We start from the raw sequence: 15222 nt of genomic DNA, 5'->3' as shown, positions 1-15222 counted from the left end.
TGGGCAATAAGCACGGAATGCTGCCGAAGAAAGACTTCGAGTGGTGAAAGAAAAAGAGAACAGGGCTCTCATCATGAATGAAAATGGTATTGACGACGGAAAGCGGACTCGCCTTGTGACGTTACCGGGAGTGCCAACAAAGCACGCTGAATGCGTGGGACACGTGGAATGTGTGGTTCGGGTAGCTGGAAAGAGGTCCAACTAGTTTGAAGCTACCACAAATGGAAAGCAGGAATTATGTGGTCAGAGCCCGGTCTGCAGTTTGAGTCACGCAGAAAAGAATGAGAAACAGAGGCAGGAAGAGGCCTCGTTAGTAACAGCGGACGAAAAGGTCATTATTGCCGGTGACTCAAATATGAGTAGGTGCTCAGAGGCGATTGTAGAGATTGCGAAAGGCGAGAAAAAAGTGGCGGTAGGGATATTTTTACGGCAGACATTGGGCTCTGTCAGGGAACAAGCTAGAGAAAAGCTCGCAAGTAAAAACTTGTAGTAATAGCTAACAGGCTCATTCACCTACCAAACGTACTCACACAAGAAGCCAAATGTGAACAAGTGAATTCAAAGTGTCAAGAGCATATTGGTTATCAGGCACATTAGGTGCAAAGAAAATTCGGCTGCGTGCAACTTATTTGAAGACGGGAAAAAAATTGCAAAAATAGCAATGAAGACCTAAATGAATGCCTAAGTTCTGATATTACATGATTCCATAATAATGCCAAAATTATCCTGTTAGATGACACAAATTCGCACATGCAGGATCTAGACGGCTATAGCGACAACAACGGGAAGTTAATGCTACATCTCTTTTGGCAACGTAGCGTTGTTATTGTAAATACGGAGCCTAAATGGGACCACCAGATTAACTGGTAAGTGCGCAAAAGGCAATCGACCATTGGTTGCGGCCTGATGACAGAAGGAATTTACGATAAGTTGAGAGAAATGGTCACTGACGTAACACAGCATAGCAATATAATATGTCAGCAAAAGCGCATCGTTTTGGAAATGGAATGCGTATTTGTGAAAAAATGCAAGAGGCGAAGAACCACCAGTAAAGGTTAACGCTGCAGAAATAACACATTAAGTCAAAAGTAGCGAGAAACAACTTATATACTGGCAAGCGAAGAGTACGAATATGGTGAGAGTCTAAGCAAATGAGGAAAGAAAGAAAGAATGAGAATCAATAGGTTTGTGTGAAAGGAACAGGGAAACCGGAAAACTCGTGGAACAGAAAGATACGTGAAGCGATCGATGAACGACAGAAAGCATCAAAAAAACATCGACTGCCAAAAATTCAGATTGCCGCAGGACGAAACATACATAAAACGGGAAAGATACCATGAGAAAAAATACATGGTTCTGATACTGGACCAGGCAAAGAATAAGGGTAAAGTTGAACATTTATTACCACAAATGCGTTAGAAAAAAGAAGGCTGCACCTAGAGTATTATGGAACCGCATTAACAAATTTTTCAGGATATTTGCAACAAAACAGTGTACACTAGACGAACGTGGAAAGAAGCAGAAGGATAGGTGGAATTAAATTACATGCTAAAATTAGGAGCCAGATCATTGCAACGCAATGACGAGGTGGCTTTAAAAAAAGAACAGCGTGAAGGAGAACCAGATGGAAAATGAACAGGCACTGTGAAGTTTCAGTGGGAAGAAAGCCGAAGAGAACATTTTCAAGGGCACAGCCATAGGGTTGGACAAGGTTCCCGTTTGTCTAATAAATGACCTACGACCAAAAGTAAGGAAGCTCTGTTGGAAACAGTAGCAAAAAGCTTGCAAGATAGATGAATACAAGGCAGTTGGCGGCAAAGTAAAATGAATGTAACTTATCAAGCTAAGGTAGAAAAACAGAATTCACGCTGATACACGCTCGCAATGCAGGTGAATAAAGTAAAACTGCAAGCATAGACACAGCCTCATGACATATTGGTAGAATTTCAGAATGACTTCAGAATTGATAGGCCGCTGTATAATAATTTATAGGTTCTTAGTGAGTGTATTGCGTAATCATGAAAGGAAAGGAGACCCTTATATGTGGCACTTTTGCACATTAGTGGAGCACATGAGAATATGGGCTGCTACATTTATTCGATATTCTGGAAGAGAAGTATTAGGAAACGACTGTATACAGCTTCTGAAGGAGATTTAGCAAGAAAAAAAATTGGAGGACGCTTAAGCTTCGCCTTCAAGAGTGGAACGCGATAGCGTTCCCATCGACCCGCCAATGGGTGTAAGACAGTGGGCTACAGGGCAGCCATCACTTACGAGGCGCCCCGCATCAGACGCGGTGAGCGTCGAGCCATATGGTCGAGCAACGCGGCGTTCGGTGCAGCAACGAAACGTGCGCCTGAGCAAGCGGAGCGAACCAAAGAACTCGGTATCCCGGAGGGGAAAATGATGCACGCCAGCCAAACGCCGTGATCGGCACGGGCAGAGAGATAGAGAGATAGTGATCTAAAGAAAGGAAGGACGCTTGATTCTACAGAGGGAGCAAGGCGAAGCGTTGTCAGGGGAGAGAGTCCGAGCCGCGACAGCTCCAATGCGCGTGTGGCGCGCCATCTGTCGGGGCAGCGCCGTACATGGAGAGGAGGGGGTCTTCTGTGTTTGCCGCAAGATGACTCTCCGTGTGCGGAAAGCGCAGAAGAAATGCAGCGAAACGCACTTCGCTACTCGTGTAATTGCGACTTCTGTAAGTTACATGTTCATAATTACCGATATACACCACAGTATAACTTTCCACGGCTCGTTTCGAAGGCAACACCGCATTCACTAGAGGCGCGTTTGTACTTTTTGGAAGCATCGAAATCGTGGCTGAGTGGTAGCGTCTCCGTCTCACACTCCGGAGACCCTGGTTCGATTCCCACCCAGCCCATCTTGGAAGTTGCTTTTTATTTATGGAGTGCCTGCCGTGCTTTATCGCTCACGGTCAACGCCGCAAAACGCCGACACCGACGCCGACACCGACGCCGACGACACCGGCTTTTCTGCGACACGAGCTCCTTAACGCTATCGCGTTAATACCGTTCGCGCTAAATGGGAAGGAAAGGCAAGGAGAAAGCTGGTATTGCCAAGGGACCTCGAGATTTTGAATGGTGAGCGCAACGTGAAGTTCCTTTAGAACGGTTCAACAGAGGTGCATCGGGACGACAAGAAGGACATGAGCGCCTTTGGAGTGAACATCACGAGTGTATAAACTACCATCCCTGAGAACGAAGTGACGAAAGGAAGCGTTGTCAGGCGCGGATTTAAAAGGATCCGCGAGCGCTTTGAGTGAGACATCATGTACTGCTCACCGGCAATGCGGAGGAACTGCGACGCGAAGAAAACGCAAGCGGCATATTCTATGTCAGGGACGTCAGAGCTGTCGACGGGGTAAAGCGCCAAAATGTACGCGTCTTGGTGTAACCGACCGCACTTGTGAACCTCAAGTAGGAAAATTCCTGAAGCCTCAAAGCCCTATCACCAAACCGGACCGTGGGATTCTTGAGTGAGGAAAGCCAGCAGAAGCATGACGGTCGGCTACTAAGGGAAAGAGAGGGCCATAAATGTAAGGGCCGAACTTCGCAATGACCCCACAACAGCAAAGCATCACCGTTTTCTAATGAACTAGTTAAGCTCTGATGCTGAGAGGAGGCTGCTGGCGCAAGCGATAACGCGATCGTGACGACACTGGCACTGGACTTGGACAGCGCCTAAATCACGACCACTGGCATCGATACGCATTCCTCTCGGGGTAATATAGTCGAAGTGGCCGAGCATCGGTGGAGGGTTCAACTGCGTGATGAGATGAGAGAAGGTGGTAGATTGTTGAGCTCCCCATGTGAAGTGCACGGCTTTCATCAAAAGATCAGTGAGAGGCGGAGCAATAGTGGCAAAATGCAGGACGATGCTTCGGACATAACAATGCAGCACAACAACACTGCATACTTATGAGGCTGACTTTGGAAATCGGAAGTCTCGGACGGCACGAATTTTCTCTTGTTCAGGTATAATCAGGAAGCGTCGACAAGATGACCTAAAAGCGTAATTTCGCGGCGATCCAAACTGCATTTCGACAAGAATAATTTAAGCGTAGCCTTAGAAAAAACGTCATATGCGGTAGAGAGACGCTCAACGTGAGTGTAAAATGTTGGTGAACAGATAATAACGCCACGAAGGTAGCCCAGTCACACAGACCGTTTGAAATCCTGACGCAAGGAGTCGATCATAAGCTCAAATGTAGCCGGCACGTTTCGTAATTGAGAGGGCGTAACTTTAAATTGGAAAATATCATTGGCTCTTTTAAGTGCGGTCTTTCTTCTGTCCATGTAGTCGATGGCGATCTGCCAGTATCAGGAGAAGTAGCTGACATTGTACAGGCAGTCAAGAGGGTCATCGATTCGCGGCAACGGGTGCCCGTAATTTTTAGTCACTTTGTTCAGATGGCGGTAATCCACACAGAGGCGCCACGATTTGTCTTTCTTAACCAACACTGCCGTAGACACCTCCTGACTCGAAGGCTAAGTGGTGTTTGTCGAGCATCTCGTTAATCTCTGTTTTATTTACCCATCATTCTAACGGACATACTCGATATGGTCTTCGGTTAAGAGTAGCACATAGCCAGTGTTAATACAATGCTTGAAAGCAAGTTTCCGGCCTATGGGGCGATTATAAATGTCGAAAACATCCATGGAGGATAACAAAACATTGTAGAGGTTGTCGGCTTGGGCAGCTTAAAGGCCTGTCGCAATCATTTTCTGAATCTTGGGACCAGGCCAAGAGGCATGCTTTGGAGAACTGGCAGGCTCAGACGAAACGTCTGGTTAGAAAGCCGCCATGTGATGGTCATCTGAACGCTTAAGTTGGGCGAGGCAAATAACTTGAAGCACGCTTTGCTTGGTTAAACCGAGGTCTACGACAGGGATGGAAGTCCGGTTGTCTGTGATAGTCCTAACTGTGTAAGGTAAGGTGACCTCTTATTGCACTGGAATGTCGGGCAGCGTAGTAATCACTCGCATTCAGCAACGGGCGAGGAAGGCCACAGTTTGATATATCATAATGATTTGGAGGGCCGTCGAACAAAGCTTGTGGGGCAAAATCGGCTGGGGTTTCCATCCAAAGTATGCAAAATAGGCATTTCTCGTCAAAGGATGCTGGTGGAGCAGTCAGTAAGATCCGAGTTCACTGAGAGGCAATCAAGGGTAAGAATTAGGTCATGCAGGTAATGCCTAATCGCGCTACAAAGACAGCGTAGCAGCCGGCGATGTTTACACGGATTGTACACATGCCAACGACAGGAACAGTACCGCCATTCACAACGCCGACGACGCGTGTTGGTGCAGGGGTAAGGAGCTTTGTAATTCGTCGTCGGTATGCAGCGCTCATAATGTAAAGGTGGGCACCTGTGTCGATCAGCGCAGTGACAGCATTTCCTTGAACGTTTACTTCAAGAAGGTTCTGGAACGTGACCAAAGTTAGCACAGGATTTGGCGCCACTGTCGACATCGCAGCTTCACTTCCAGAAGATGCAGTTCCTAGTTTTCAGCCCAGTTGAGGGGGAAATTGACGACGACGAGAAGCGACAGGGCTCGGGAGAAGGAGGCTGACGACGTCGGGGTAACAGCGATCGAAGGTTGCGAAACTTCGGAGCAGGGGCGTCAGTGGCAACAAGATCCAGCAGCAAGAAGCATACGGAGCAGTAGGTGCAGAGTTAGCCATCGGTTGCGGCAGTGACGAGCAAAGCGGGAAATGCGGCAGTAGTGGAAGCAAATGAGCATACTGCTAGAGACAGGTCATTCAGATGCATTGCGAGATGCCACGCGATGATACTGTCGGTGACCAGACGGCCGCGAGAGAAGTGGAGCACACTGTGTACGTGGCTCGACGAGCATACGGAGTTGAGGCCAGTGTTTTCCAATGGTTGTCGGACAACAGCTTGGATCAGAGAAATTGTGGCTGCTGATGAATCAGTGTACGTCATGGACGAAAACGGCGCATAGGCGGCCACGAACTCGCCGTCAACGACGCTAGTTAGGTTGTCACATGGGATTGGCTGGCGGGGATGGTCCTCACAAGTCGACGTAGCAGCCGTGTTTGGGAGGCGCACGATGTGCACTGTTATACGTCCAGCCTTGACTTGTCAGAACCAGTGACCTTCTTTGATGAAGGCGTCAATATTAGGAACATTGCCAAAAACCAGCGAGTTGAAGGCAGCGTCAGCGATAATATCCTTTAACATGTGCGCAGGTTTCTCTATTTCAGACATCTTGCTGTCAGCTGTGCAACAAAGGAGCAGGGCGTTTTGCAACATGAAGCGTAGAGCTTTGTTGGGGCCAGACCAAGCGTCGCAAGGGCCTTTTTTGCGGCGACCATGTACCTGAAGAGGTCACTGAACAGTTCATGATGTTTTTCTTTGGAAATGTCCAAGTTCGTTATTTCATCTTCGTCGAATCGGTATCATACGGGTGTGATGCCTCTCTGGACGTTAGCGAACTTGATTGCTAGCTCCCACCTGGTATTAGTGCTGACGCGTTCAGAAAGGTTAATCGACTGTTCCATGTAAGTGCCATCCAAGCCTCCAAGCCAAACCGTCCAAGAACAGAATGTCTTTATGAAAGTTACCATGTTTTTTTAATAGTATTAGATCTGCCAGAGTGCGCATTCCACGCTATTCGATAATTTCAGATCGGTCGGAGTGCGAATTTCCTTGTAAATAATACATTCATCAGCGAAAAGCCATGCTTCAACAGGAAGACTCTTAGCCAAATCATTTATAAATATAAAAAAATGAAGGTACCCGTACAAAGCCATGAGGGATTGCTGATGGCACAGCGGAAGGTTTAGAAGTTATATCGCTAATGGCCACTACCTGTAACCTGGAGGGCGAGTGGGCTGCTGCTCTATGGTCTGCTAATGGCTTGGGCCACAAGGGATCATAGTCGTGTTGCCGTTGTGACCGTTGCATCCCCGTCATTTCAGCTTGGCGATCCGACACTCGTCATGCTCATCGTACCATCGTCGCCACACCGCCGTCGTCACGCTGTCGTTTTATGCGCAAACGTAAGTGGCCCGCAAACCATATCGGCGATAAATAGTTTGAAGCCGCGTAGGAAGCGAGCGCCGTAGGAAGAAGGTGCGTGGATGTGCAGCAGAGAATCGCGTGCCGTGGAAAGTATGAAGAAGCGCGCTGGGTGCGCGACAAACCAACACCACTTAGAGGAAAATCCAGGTGGCGTTGAGCGAATCGGGGAAGGTTAGAAGAGGCTTCGCGCGTCATCCATTCAAGCATTCTTAAACGTAAGGCTTCCCATGTAGCTTGAAAGCTCACGCCAATATAGAGCCAGTGCTTGACGTGTGTTCACGTTTGATAAGGAACGAAGATACCTGCGGAAAGGTGCTCACGCCTCGAAGAAAGAGCATGGCCTCTACTTCCCAGTGGGACCATCTAGGTCCCTTTTCGACCAAGTTAACTTTCGAATCGACCATATTTTCTGGCGCCACATCATGTTGTCATGTTGTAGTAGTTACGTTTCACTTGCTTGCTTTTGTTTTTGTGAAAAGTATGGCCAAACCAGACAAGGTCCTTTAAAGTGGTTATCGCTCATTTCTCGAGATTTACCTCAAATTTTCCATTCGCGCCTTAGTGATTAGGTATCTTAAATGAAACATACAAACTGTTGAAATAAGCATTCGTTTCTGCAAAACGAAAAAAAATTCATCACAATTACGATACTCCCTAATGCGTGATTTGCGTAAAAGCTTTACGATTGATTTCATTTCCCGATATATTGGCTGGCGAGGGCAATCGCTCCCGCGCGGCACGTTGCAAACGGAGTAAGACGTGGCACCACTGCCTCGAAAATCGGGAGACAAACCTCAGGTCATGCAGCGCTTTGTTTCCATAGAGATGACGTGCGCAACTCTGGCAGCCTTTCGTACTCATCGCTTCCGCAAAGCGTGGCACTACGCGTTTCGGCTCAAGCTTTCGCGATACCCCCATCCAGCAGGTCTCGGCGTCTCTTGAAAGACAAATGCCGAGCGAAACCGACGGAACGTTGCCCATCAGGGCGACCGACTGCGGGAGTAACACGCGCTGGAGCTGAGTAGAAGTCACCCTCTGAGAAGACGTCAGGGCCCGCGTCACAGCGCCATTTAGTGATGGTGTCGTTCTGCAGGCGACTACATCAAGTTGTTTCTCTCTGTCTCTCTCTCTCTTTGCCTTCCGATTCATTGTTACGCAGCACCCTCAACATTCCCTTTTCTCCTCGCAGTATAATAGTTATAGTCGTTCTTCAGGTTTCGCTGCACTCCGAGTTCGCTTTCATAATTGCTGTTTTCTTTCGGTCGGTTACGAGGCAAAAAGCCGACACTCGCGACAGAACAAGCGCCTAAGAATGCGCTCTAAAAATACAAATTACTAGCTTGACGATCGTCTACGCACATACAGCTGTTGTCGCTTCCATAGTGTTTATCGTTGCTTTGTACTCATCGCGACATGTAGATCGGAAATATGGCAGAAAACCTATAACCTACCAAGGAGGCCCTCTACAAAACCTGATACGGCACACCGAGTACAGCCGCAGCGTAAGCTGGAGCAGCGGCTCCATAGGAGCGCCATTTTCTACAGTCCGCACTCAGGGGCAGTTCGCACTCATTCACAGGGAACTCTCTATGCGTTATTTCATGAGAACTATGTTAAATGCCCACCCGGCATCGACTGCGAGCTACGGCATGTGCTGCACTCTGCACAGCGGTCTGCTGAGCCTGACGTTGCCTGTTTCTAGCCGCGCGCCTAGTCTACGATTCGCTTAACAGCGGTTCGTACCTTGCGAGGAAGCGCCATAAAGTTTGAAGAAGGGTAATGACGGGGATTGTGAGGTTATTGGTGGTGTCGGTGATGATGATGATGCTGATGATGATGATGATTTATTGGCATACACTTTGATATTTCCAGTGACAAATATTCACTTAGCCTACTTGAGTAAATCAGGCCTAGCCACATGTAACTGCTGCATGCAAGCGCTACATGTCGGGACACGTGGTTGAACACAACGCAGCTGCACAGGAAAGCTGCAGTATCGACGCTACGCGGCGCGGAAGTCACATCGCGTGACAAGTGGCACCATTTGCTCATGATGACAATGACGATTTGCTGGCATGCTCTTTGAAACGGGGCGGTGACCAACAAGCCTGCATGTATAATCAAGTATCCTGTACATGTTTCTTTTTGATTCTAGCATTCTTGCATACATCTAAATCTTCATTTTATCCGTTAAGGCAATCTATCAATGCCACGGCCGATCCCCTGTGGTGGGTAGGAGGCGCATATTTCGTAGAAAATACATGCTACCTTGTACCGCTGCTTATGCAACTGATAGCTGAAAAAAATTAAATTATGGGTTATAACGTGCCAAAACCACTTTCTGATTATGATGCACGCCGTATTCGAGGAGTCGGGAAATTTGGCCACCTGGGGTTTTTTAACGTGCACCTAAATATAAGCACACGGGTGTTTTCGAATTTCGCCCCGATCGAAATGCGGCCGCCGTGGCCGGGATACGATCCCGTGACCTTGTGCTCAGCAGCCGAAGACTATAGCCACTGGGCAATCAAGGCGGGCGCAACTGCTAGCTGGCATGCCACTTGGTGTGATAATATGGAACTGCAATGGAAAGTCCGCACGCATTGACACTATGCGGCGGTCATCTCACATCGCGTGGCAGGTGGCACAATACGATGCCAATGATGATTATTAGTATGTTGATTGAGAACCCCTTTGAAACAGGGCGCTGACAAACAGACACCTAACCTGTTTGATTTATTCAGGTATGCTTTACACGTTTTTAATTCTAGCAATCTTTATGCATCTGTCCTATATTTTTTCTTCCTCAAGACAATCCAACCATTTCTTTGTCAATCACCCGTAGCGGGTCCGGTATCTGGAGACAGCTGCGATGAACAAAGGCGGCCGTGGCGGAGAATATCGCCCACTGAAACGGCTATACGAACGAGCGCACAACAGTTTACGCTGTAAAACAGCATTGAAGTTTCGAAAATCAGTGGGTTGTAGACAGTAGTATGACCGCGTGTGAGAGTAATTTAAATGTGTGCTTTGTGTTATACGCAAAACATATACAATCTATTTCTTAGAGTACTATGTTTCTCGAATGTTAAGGTCTGTTAGTTCCATATAAGACATTAATTCAGTTTTAAAGAGAAACAAAAAATATCGTGCAGTACGCTTTTCATGATGTGAACAACAATATTCAGCTTTTAAAAGTGAGAACCGTGTTGCCATGACCATCTGTACTGCAGTCATAGTGAATGACCAGGCGGGTCTCTTATTCACCCGAATGTTCTGCGGATTTTTTTTATAGGATCAGCGTACCTTGGAGGAGCGTGCCTAGAGTGGAAGGTGGGAATATCTGAAGAAAGAGTTGGCAGTTATTATGGCGTGTATGTCTTCGCGCACGAGATTGCACACAGGTAAGTGAGCGTCTTCGCAGTTGTATTTCCATTGTATCTAAATGCTGGCTCATTGTTTCTATTAGATTCTATGAGAAAGTAGGCACGGGAAAGCTACAGACCAGCTATTTAGCAAAACTGGTGCGCTCAGTGTTTTTCTCATAACTTTTGCGACAACAGTCAGAGCGTGCTCTTTTGAAAAGTGGTAATCACTTACGATGACAGTGCTCTCGAAAAGCAATTTATCTCTAAAACAAAACAGAATGTCTGAAGTGGCCACCAGAAGCACCATCGCAAAAATAAAAGCCTAAAGAGCATAAGTCAGTTTTTGTAGTCATCTACGCATTCTGTATTGCTAAGGACACCTACAAAATGTATCACTAATACGATAAAACGATACCACTAAGGCAAAATACTTGTTGCCTAGTCCACTGGCTGTTGGCCTGAGGTATGATCATTTGCGACTAGCGTATTTGCGATTTGTGTCGTTCACAAGGGACGGTAATGTTGCGGCGTGTGTCATAAGGCTGACATGCAGCCTCTATGCCCATGCCATTTTTCATGATATTCCGCTCTGGCCACGTCGCTTTTCTTTTGATTTCGCTAAGGCTAGTACGCATTGTCCCTCTCCACTACACCTGCCCTGCTTTCTTAAAAGGATGGGCTTATTGGACACATTTTATGTAGCATTGTTGCGCCCAGAAAAAGGAGGCTTGAACACGTTAGATAAGCAGGGAATTTGCGACGTCAGTTCACGTGTAATGTTTGGGGCTTAACAAGATCTACCCAGCAATTTATATGAAAAGGCATGTTGTCAGGTGAACAGAACTGTGCAATCATCATCTCTTCGAGTGTCAGTTCGAAGTAGCGCAGCATCTCTGTGACGGAATACTACCGTGCATGTTTGCTGGCTTCATTTCATTTATTAGCGCTCAATGCCTTTCGGTGTTATGAAGAGCAGGTGGTGTAAATAAAGAAAGGGAAAATATATGATGTGTCTAGCCAAACATAATATCTGTACCCTTCGGGGTGCCCATTCAAAGAACAAAGCACGACGTTACAATGCCGCACGTCGATATGAAGATATCTAAACCTAATGAGACTGGTCAAAATATGAATATGCTTGTCTAAATCGAAACCATGAATTCATGTGCTGTGTAAAACGAGACATGCTTACTCAACGGCTTGGAACTCTTGTGCGTAAGTTACCTACTTCGGGCTTTTGTTTAGCAACTTGATTGCCTTGACAATTGCGCAGCTAGTAATACTGGCGCTGGCTAAACAAGAACAATTGAAATGAATGTCTGATCCCCTCAGTCTATCTCTCCCCTGGATTGCAAGAACTTTTTTTCTTCCTTGTAGTATTCGAACGGAACAATTATTTGTGAAGTTGGAGTAATGAATTCTAGAATCGAGATCCTTCAATCGATTGCAAAGTTTTCGATGTTCCCACGCGCCCAGTTGGAAACACTAGCGTTCCCTTACGTTGAAAAGCACGGATTCGTAAATGAATGTTCCCACGCTCAGAGCTGAAATATGGTAAGATTCTGTTTTCGCGACATGACAATGGATACTTCTTTACAATAAAGCTGTTTCGTGAGTGTACAGCAATATTATGGATGGTATAGGCGTAATATATTGTGTACACATGCACACGAATCACAAGTCACGGTCTTGAAGTGAAATGACGTAGTATCGCACATACAATGGCGCATCTTATTTCCTATACATCGTAATATCTGCAGGGCAGCTATACCTTAAGCATATATAGTGCGCATGCAGCGCGATCAAGTGCGCAGCTAAATGTTGCTCGCAGAATGAGAAACTTTTTGTGGAACTGAAGTAAAAGAAGGATCACCATGAAAATAATTTTATGGCTCGATTTTACAAATATCTTGCTGAGGCTGTGCTCACAAAGTGTGCCTAGTTGAGAGATCTTGGATACGACCTGAATTTTGCAGAAGGAAAACCAAAGTTAACATGAAGCCATGCTTCTCTCTCTCTATGCTTTACTACGCACCAATATCTGGTCGGCTCACTTCACTGTTGCCGAAGGTAGCGCTGGACACAGATCATTTCGGAGGACAGGGTGCTTCGCATATGAAATGCAGTACCAATCATAAAAGTAATTGCCAGAAACGTTGGCATACGGAACAATGCTAGATCACAGCCGTGGCATCAAGGTGGAAGGAACAGCATTGACAGGTAATCGGGGCCTCACGTAGGTTAGACAGAAACAAAAAAGTGAAAGAAAGGTTTTACCAAGCGTAGAGCAAAAGCTCTAACTGATAACTGAACCAAAGAAACTCAGTGTGCCATTTGTCGCTGATCTCTCTAGATTCCGTTGATTCACCAACGCCGCATGGTCTAGCTATATTTGAATTTTGTCACACCAGTAAAGGGGAAAGCTTTCATGTCGGGCACTACTCAGGTGGTACTTACGCTCGACAGCCGCTAGCGAGGCTTCCCACGCCCTTCTTACCTTCCGAAACCCCTCCACCGTCTCGGGGAGACAATGTCTTATCTTCGGCAAGAGCAACATAAAAAAATGCGCTCTCGTGGACAAGTGAGAACTCGCGAGAACGTCCCGCGAAACTCGCTGAGCCCGCAGCGTGCACCCGCAGCTTTTCAAAAGCGGCGCGGCATCCGCTGCGGGTTCTGCGGGATTTTTTGGGCTGTATCGTGTGTTCTCGCGTGTCCACGACATCGAATTTCTTACAGGCAAACTGTCTATGCGGACCCTGTGCCGTTATTCTTTCGAAGAAACGCAAGGGACGCAAGGAAAAAATAATTATTTCGAAGAATCGCAAGGGACTCAGCCCTCGTGTACACCCTTTATGCTGGCACCATTTTCTCACGAAGCGAAAGCCTTTATTAATTGTTGCTGTTGTGGTTCGGTTTGGATTGTGCTCGTTCTAAGAATCTCCGTGCGGATTGGGATTCAGTTCTGGCTAGAACTACGGTTCTAGCACGGTTTCCGTTTGGGGTTTGGTTCAACACCCTGGTTATAACAGGTGTTCATGTAGTCATTATCCGAAGAATGAAGACTGTCTGGTTGAGACTATGGAGGACAACAGGTGGTTCCAGTCCAGGCTGGTTAGTGGTACCAATGAAGTGTCATACTGTTTTGTTGAACACCTTGGTACGCCAGCTTTTACGTACTGGTTTATTCTAGGCGAGATGAAGCTGGCTAAAATAAAAGAATTTGCGCACCAGAAATCTTTACCGAGAAACGTATGCAGGAAGCGCTACGTGCTTGGCATTGTTATCAGGTGGACCTGAGTCAATGATGATGATGATGGATTCTTGTTTTGCACTTGGTCTTTATTGAAATGAATGTTGTGAATGTATGTATGTATGTACTTGTCACTTAAACAGCTTATATTACTTTTCGCGGGGGCACGCAACGAAGAATTCTGGCTAGCTTAAGGCTAACACCTTCACTGTAAAATAAAACAATTTTCAAAAGGGTAGGCGCAGGTGACCAAAGTAAATTATGAGGTTTTACGTTCGAAAGCCACATTCTCAATATGAGTCACGCCGTTGTGGGTAACTGCGGGAATGTTGATCACCTGGAGTTCTTTATGTGCACCTAAATCTAAGTGCATGGGTGTTTTCACATTACCCCATCAAAATGCGGCCGCCGTGGCCAGGATTCGTTCCCGCAACCTCGTACTTAGCAGTGCAACAGCATAGCCATTAAGCAGCCACGGCGGGTGGGCAATTGAGAATCTTCGTTCTATGAAGGCAAGACTGCGGTTACCTTCTTTTTTTGTTATCGTGGTCAATGTGCGTGTTCTGTTTAGGGTTGAAAGTGATGTAAACAACCAGGTATTTCCTAAAATAATCGCACGCCCAAGGCAAAACACTCAAGTAGTAAGTATTTATAGTGAAAAAAAGAATCAGTCTGTCAAGTTATTATCATTGACTCACAGTTGCTAACGTTTGGTTAATTTAACCACGTAGTGCACAAAGCAGAGATATAGTTAGAATTAGAGAGGATTGATGTATCATAGCCGCAAGAGTTTTCCTCTTTTCAGGCAGACCTCTGAAAAAAAGTGCTATACATAGTCTAGGTGAAGCCTACAGACCATTTTTGCCCATCAGGTAATGTAAAAGACCGAGAACTGGGCCTTTGGGGATGTCTCTTTCAGCAGGCTAATCGCCAATCATGTTCATTAGTAGTGACATACCATCTGTTTTTCGTAAAAAAAATCCACAGTTCTCTTAAGCTCACTCGCATCTAAGTTCAGTTTGCTAAGTAGAAAAAGTCACAGCCGTTGAGAAACAGGATCAAATGTTTACCTTAGTTAACAAGGATACAGTAAGCCATAAAGAAACGACCAGAAACAGATATAGTAGCAATTTCGCCCGAAATGTGAAGCATCGATTGCGATAGAATAATATTAGATAGCTATAAAAAACTATATTTTTATCGGTCATATGAACTTTGGAACCTTCGCTTAATAACTGAATTATCAAATATTAAGTCACGCGTGCACAGGCATACATGAACACATACTACTCGACGACTGCAGACACTCGTTGCCAAAACACTGGCAAAAAAAAACTGCAGCAGCAGCGAGCAATATGCTCGCTGCTGCCGCCGCTTGTTCTCCTTCTTCTTGCTGCCTTATTGCTGCTTCTCGCTTCAACGTGAGCTAAACGTAGAGAACACAGAGGCCATGAAGCCATCAGCTCTCCGTGCGTCACTTTGTACGGATCGTAGACCACTGTTAGGGTAGGGACTGCGTGTCCGGGCTCAGCCAC

The 15222-nt window shown here is 46.3% G+C and overlaps 1 protein-coding gene across 1 annotated transcript in view; it reads left to right on the top strand.

Annotated features, from left to right (window-relative positions):
* Window positions 1–15222, top strand: part of LOC139057755 (venom metalloproteinase BumaMPs1-like) — a 120570-nt gene that overhangs the window by 65054 nt on the left and 40294 nt on the right. Inside the window, exon 10 of the mRNA XM_070536508.1 lies at window positions 10365–10473. Within this exon, the coding sequence (XP_070392609.1) occupies window positions 10365–10473 (109 nt within the window). The remainder of the gene's footprint in view (window positions 1–10364; window positions 10474–15222) is intronic.

The sequence above is a fragment of the Dermacentor albipictus genome, chromosome 3 (assembly GCF_038994185.2).
Source record: "Dermacentor albipictus isolate Rhodes 1998 colony chromosome 3, USDA_Dalb.pri_finalv2, whole genome shotgun sequence".
In the NCBI taxonomy this organism is placed as follows: domain Eukaryota; kingdom Metazoa; phylum Arthropoda; class Arachnida; order Ixodida; family Ixodidae; genus Dermacentor; species Dermacentor albipictus.
Note: the sequence above shows the minus strand (reverse complement) of the source record. Positions and strands in the feature narration are given on the sequence as shown.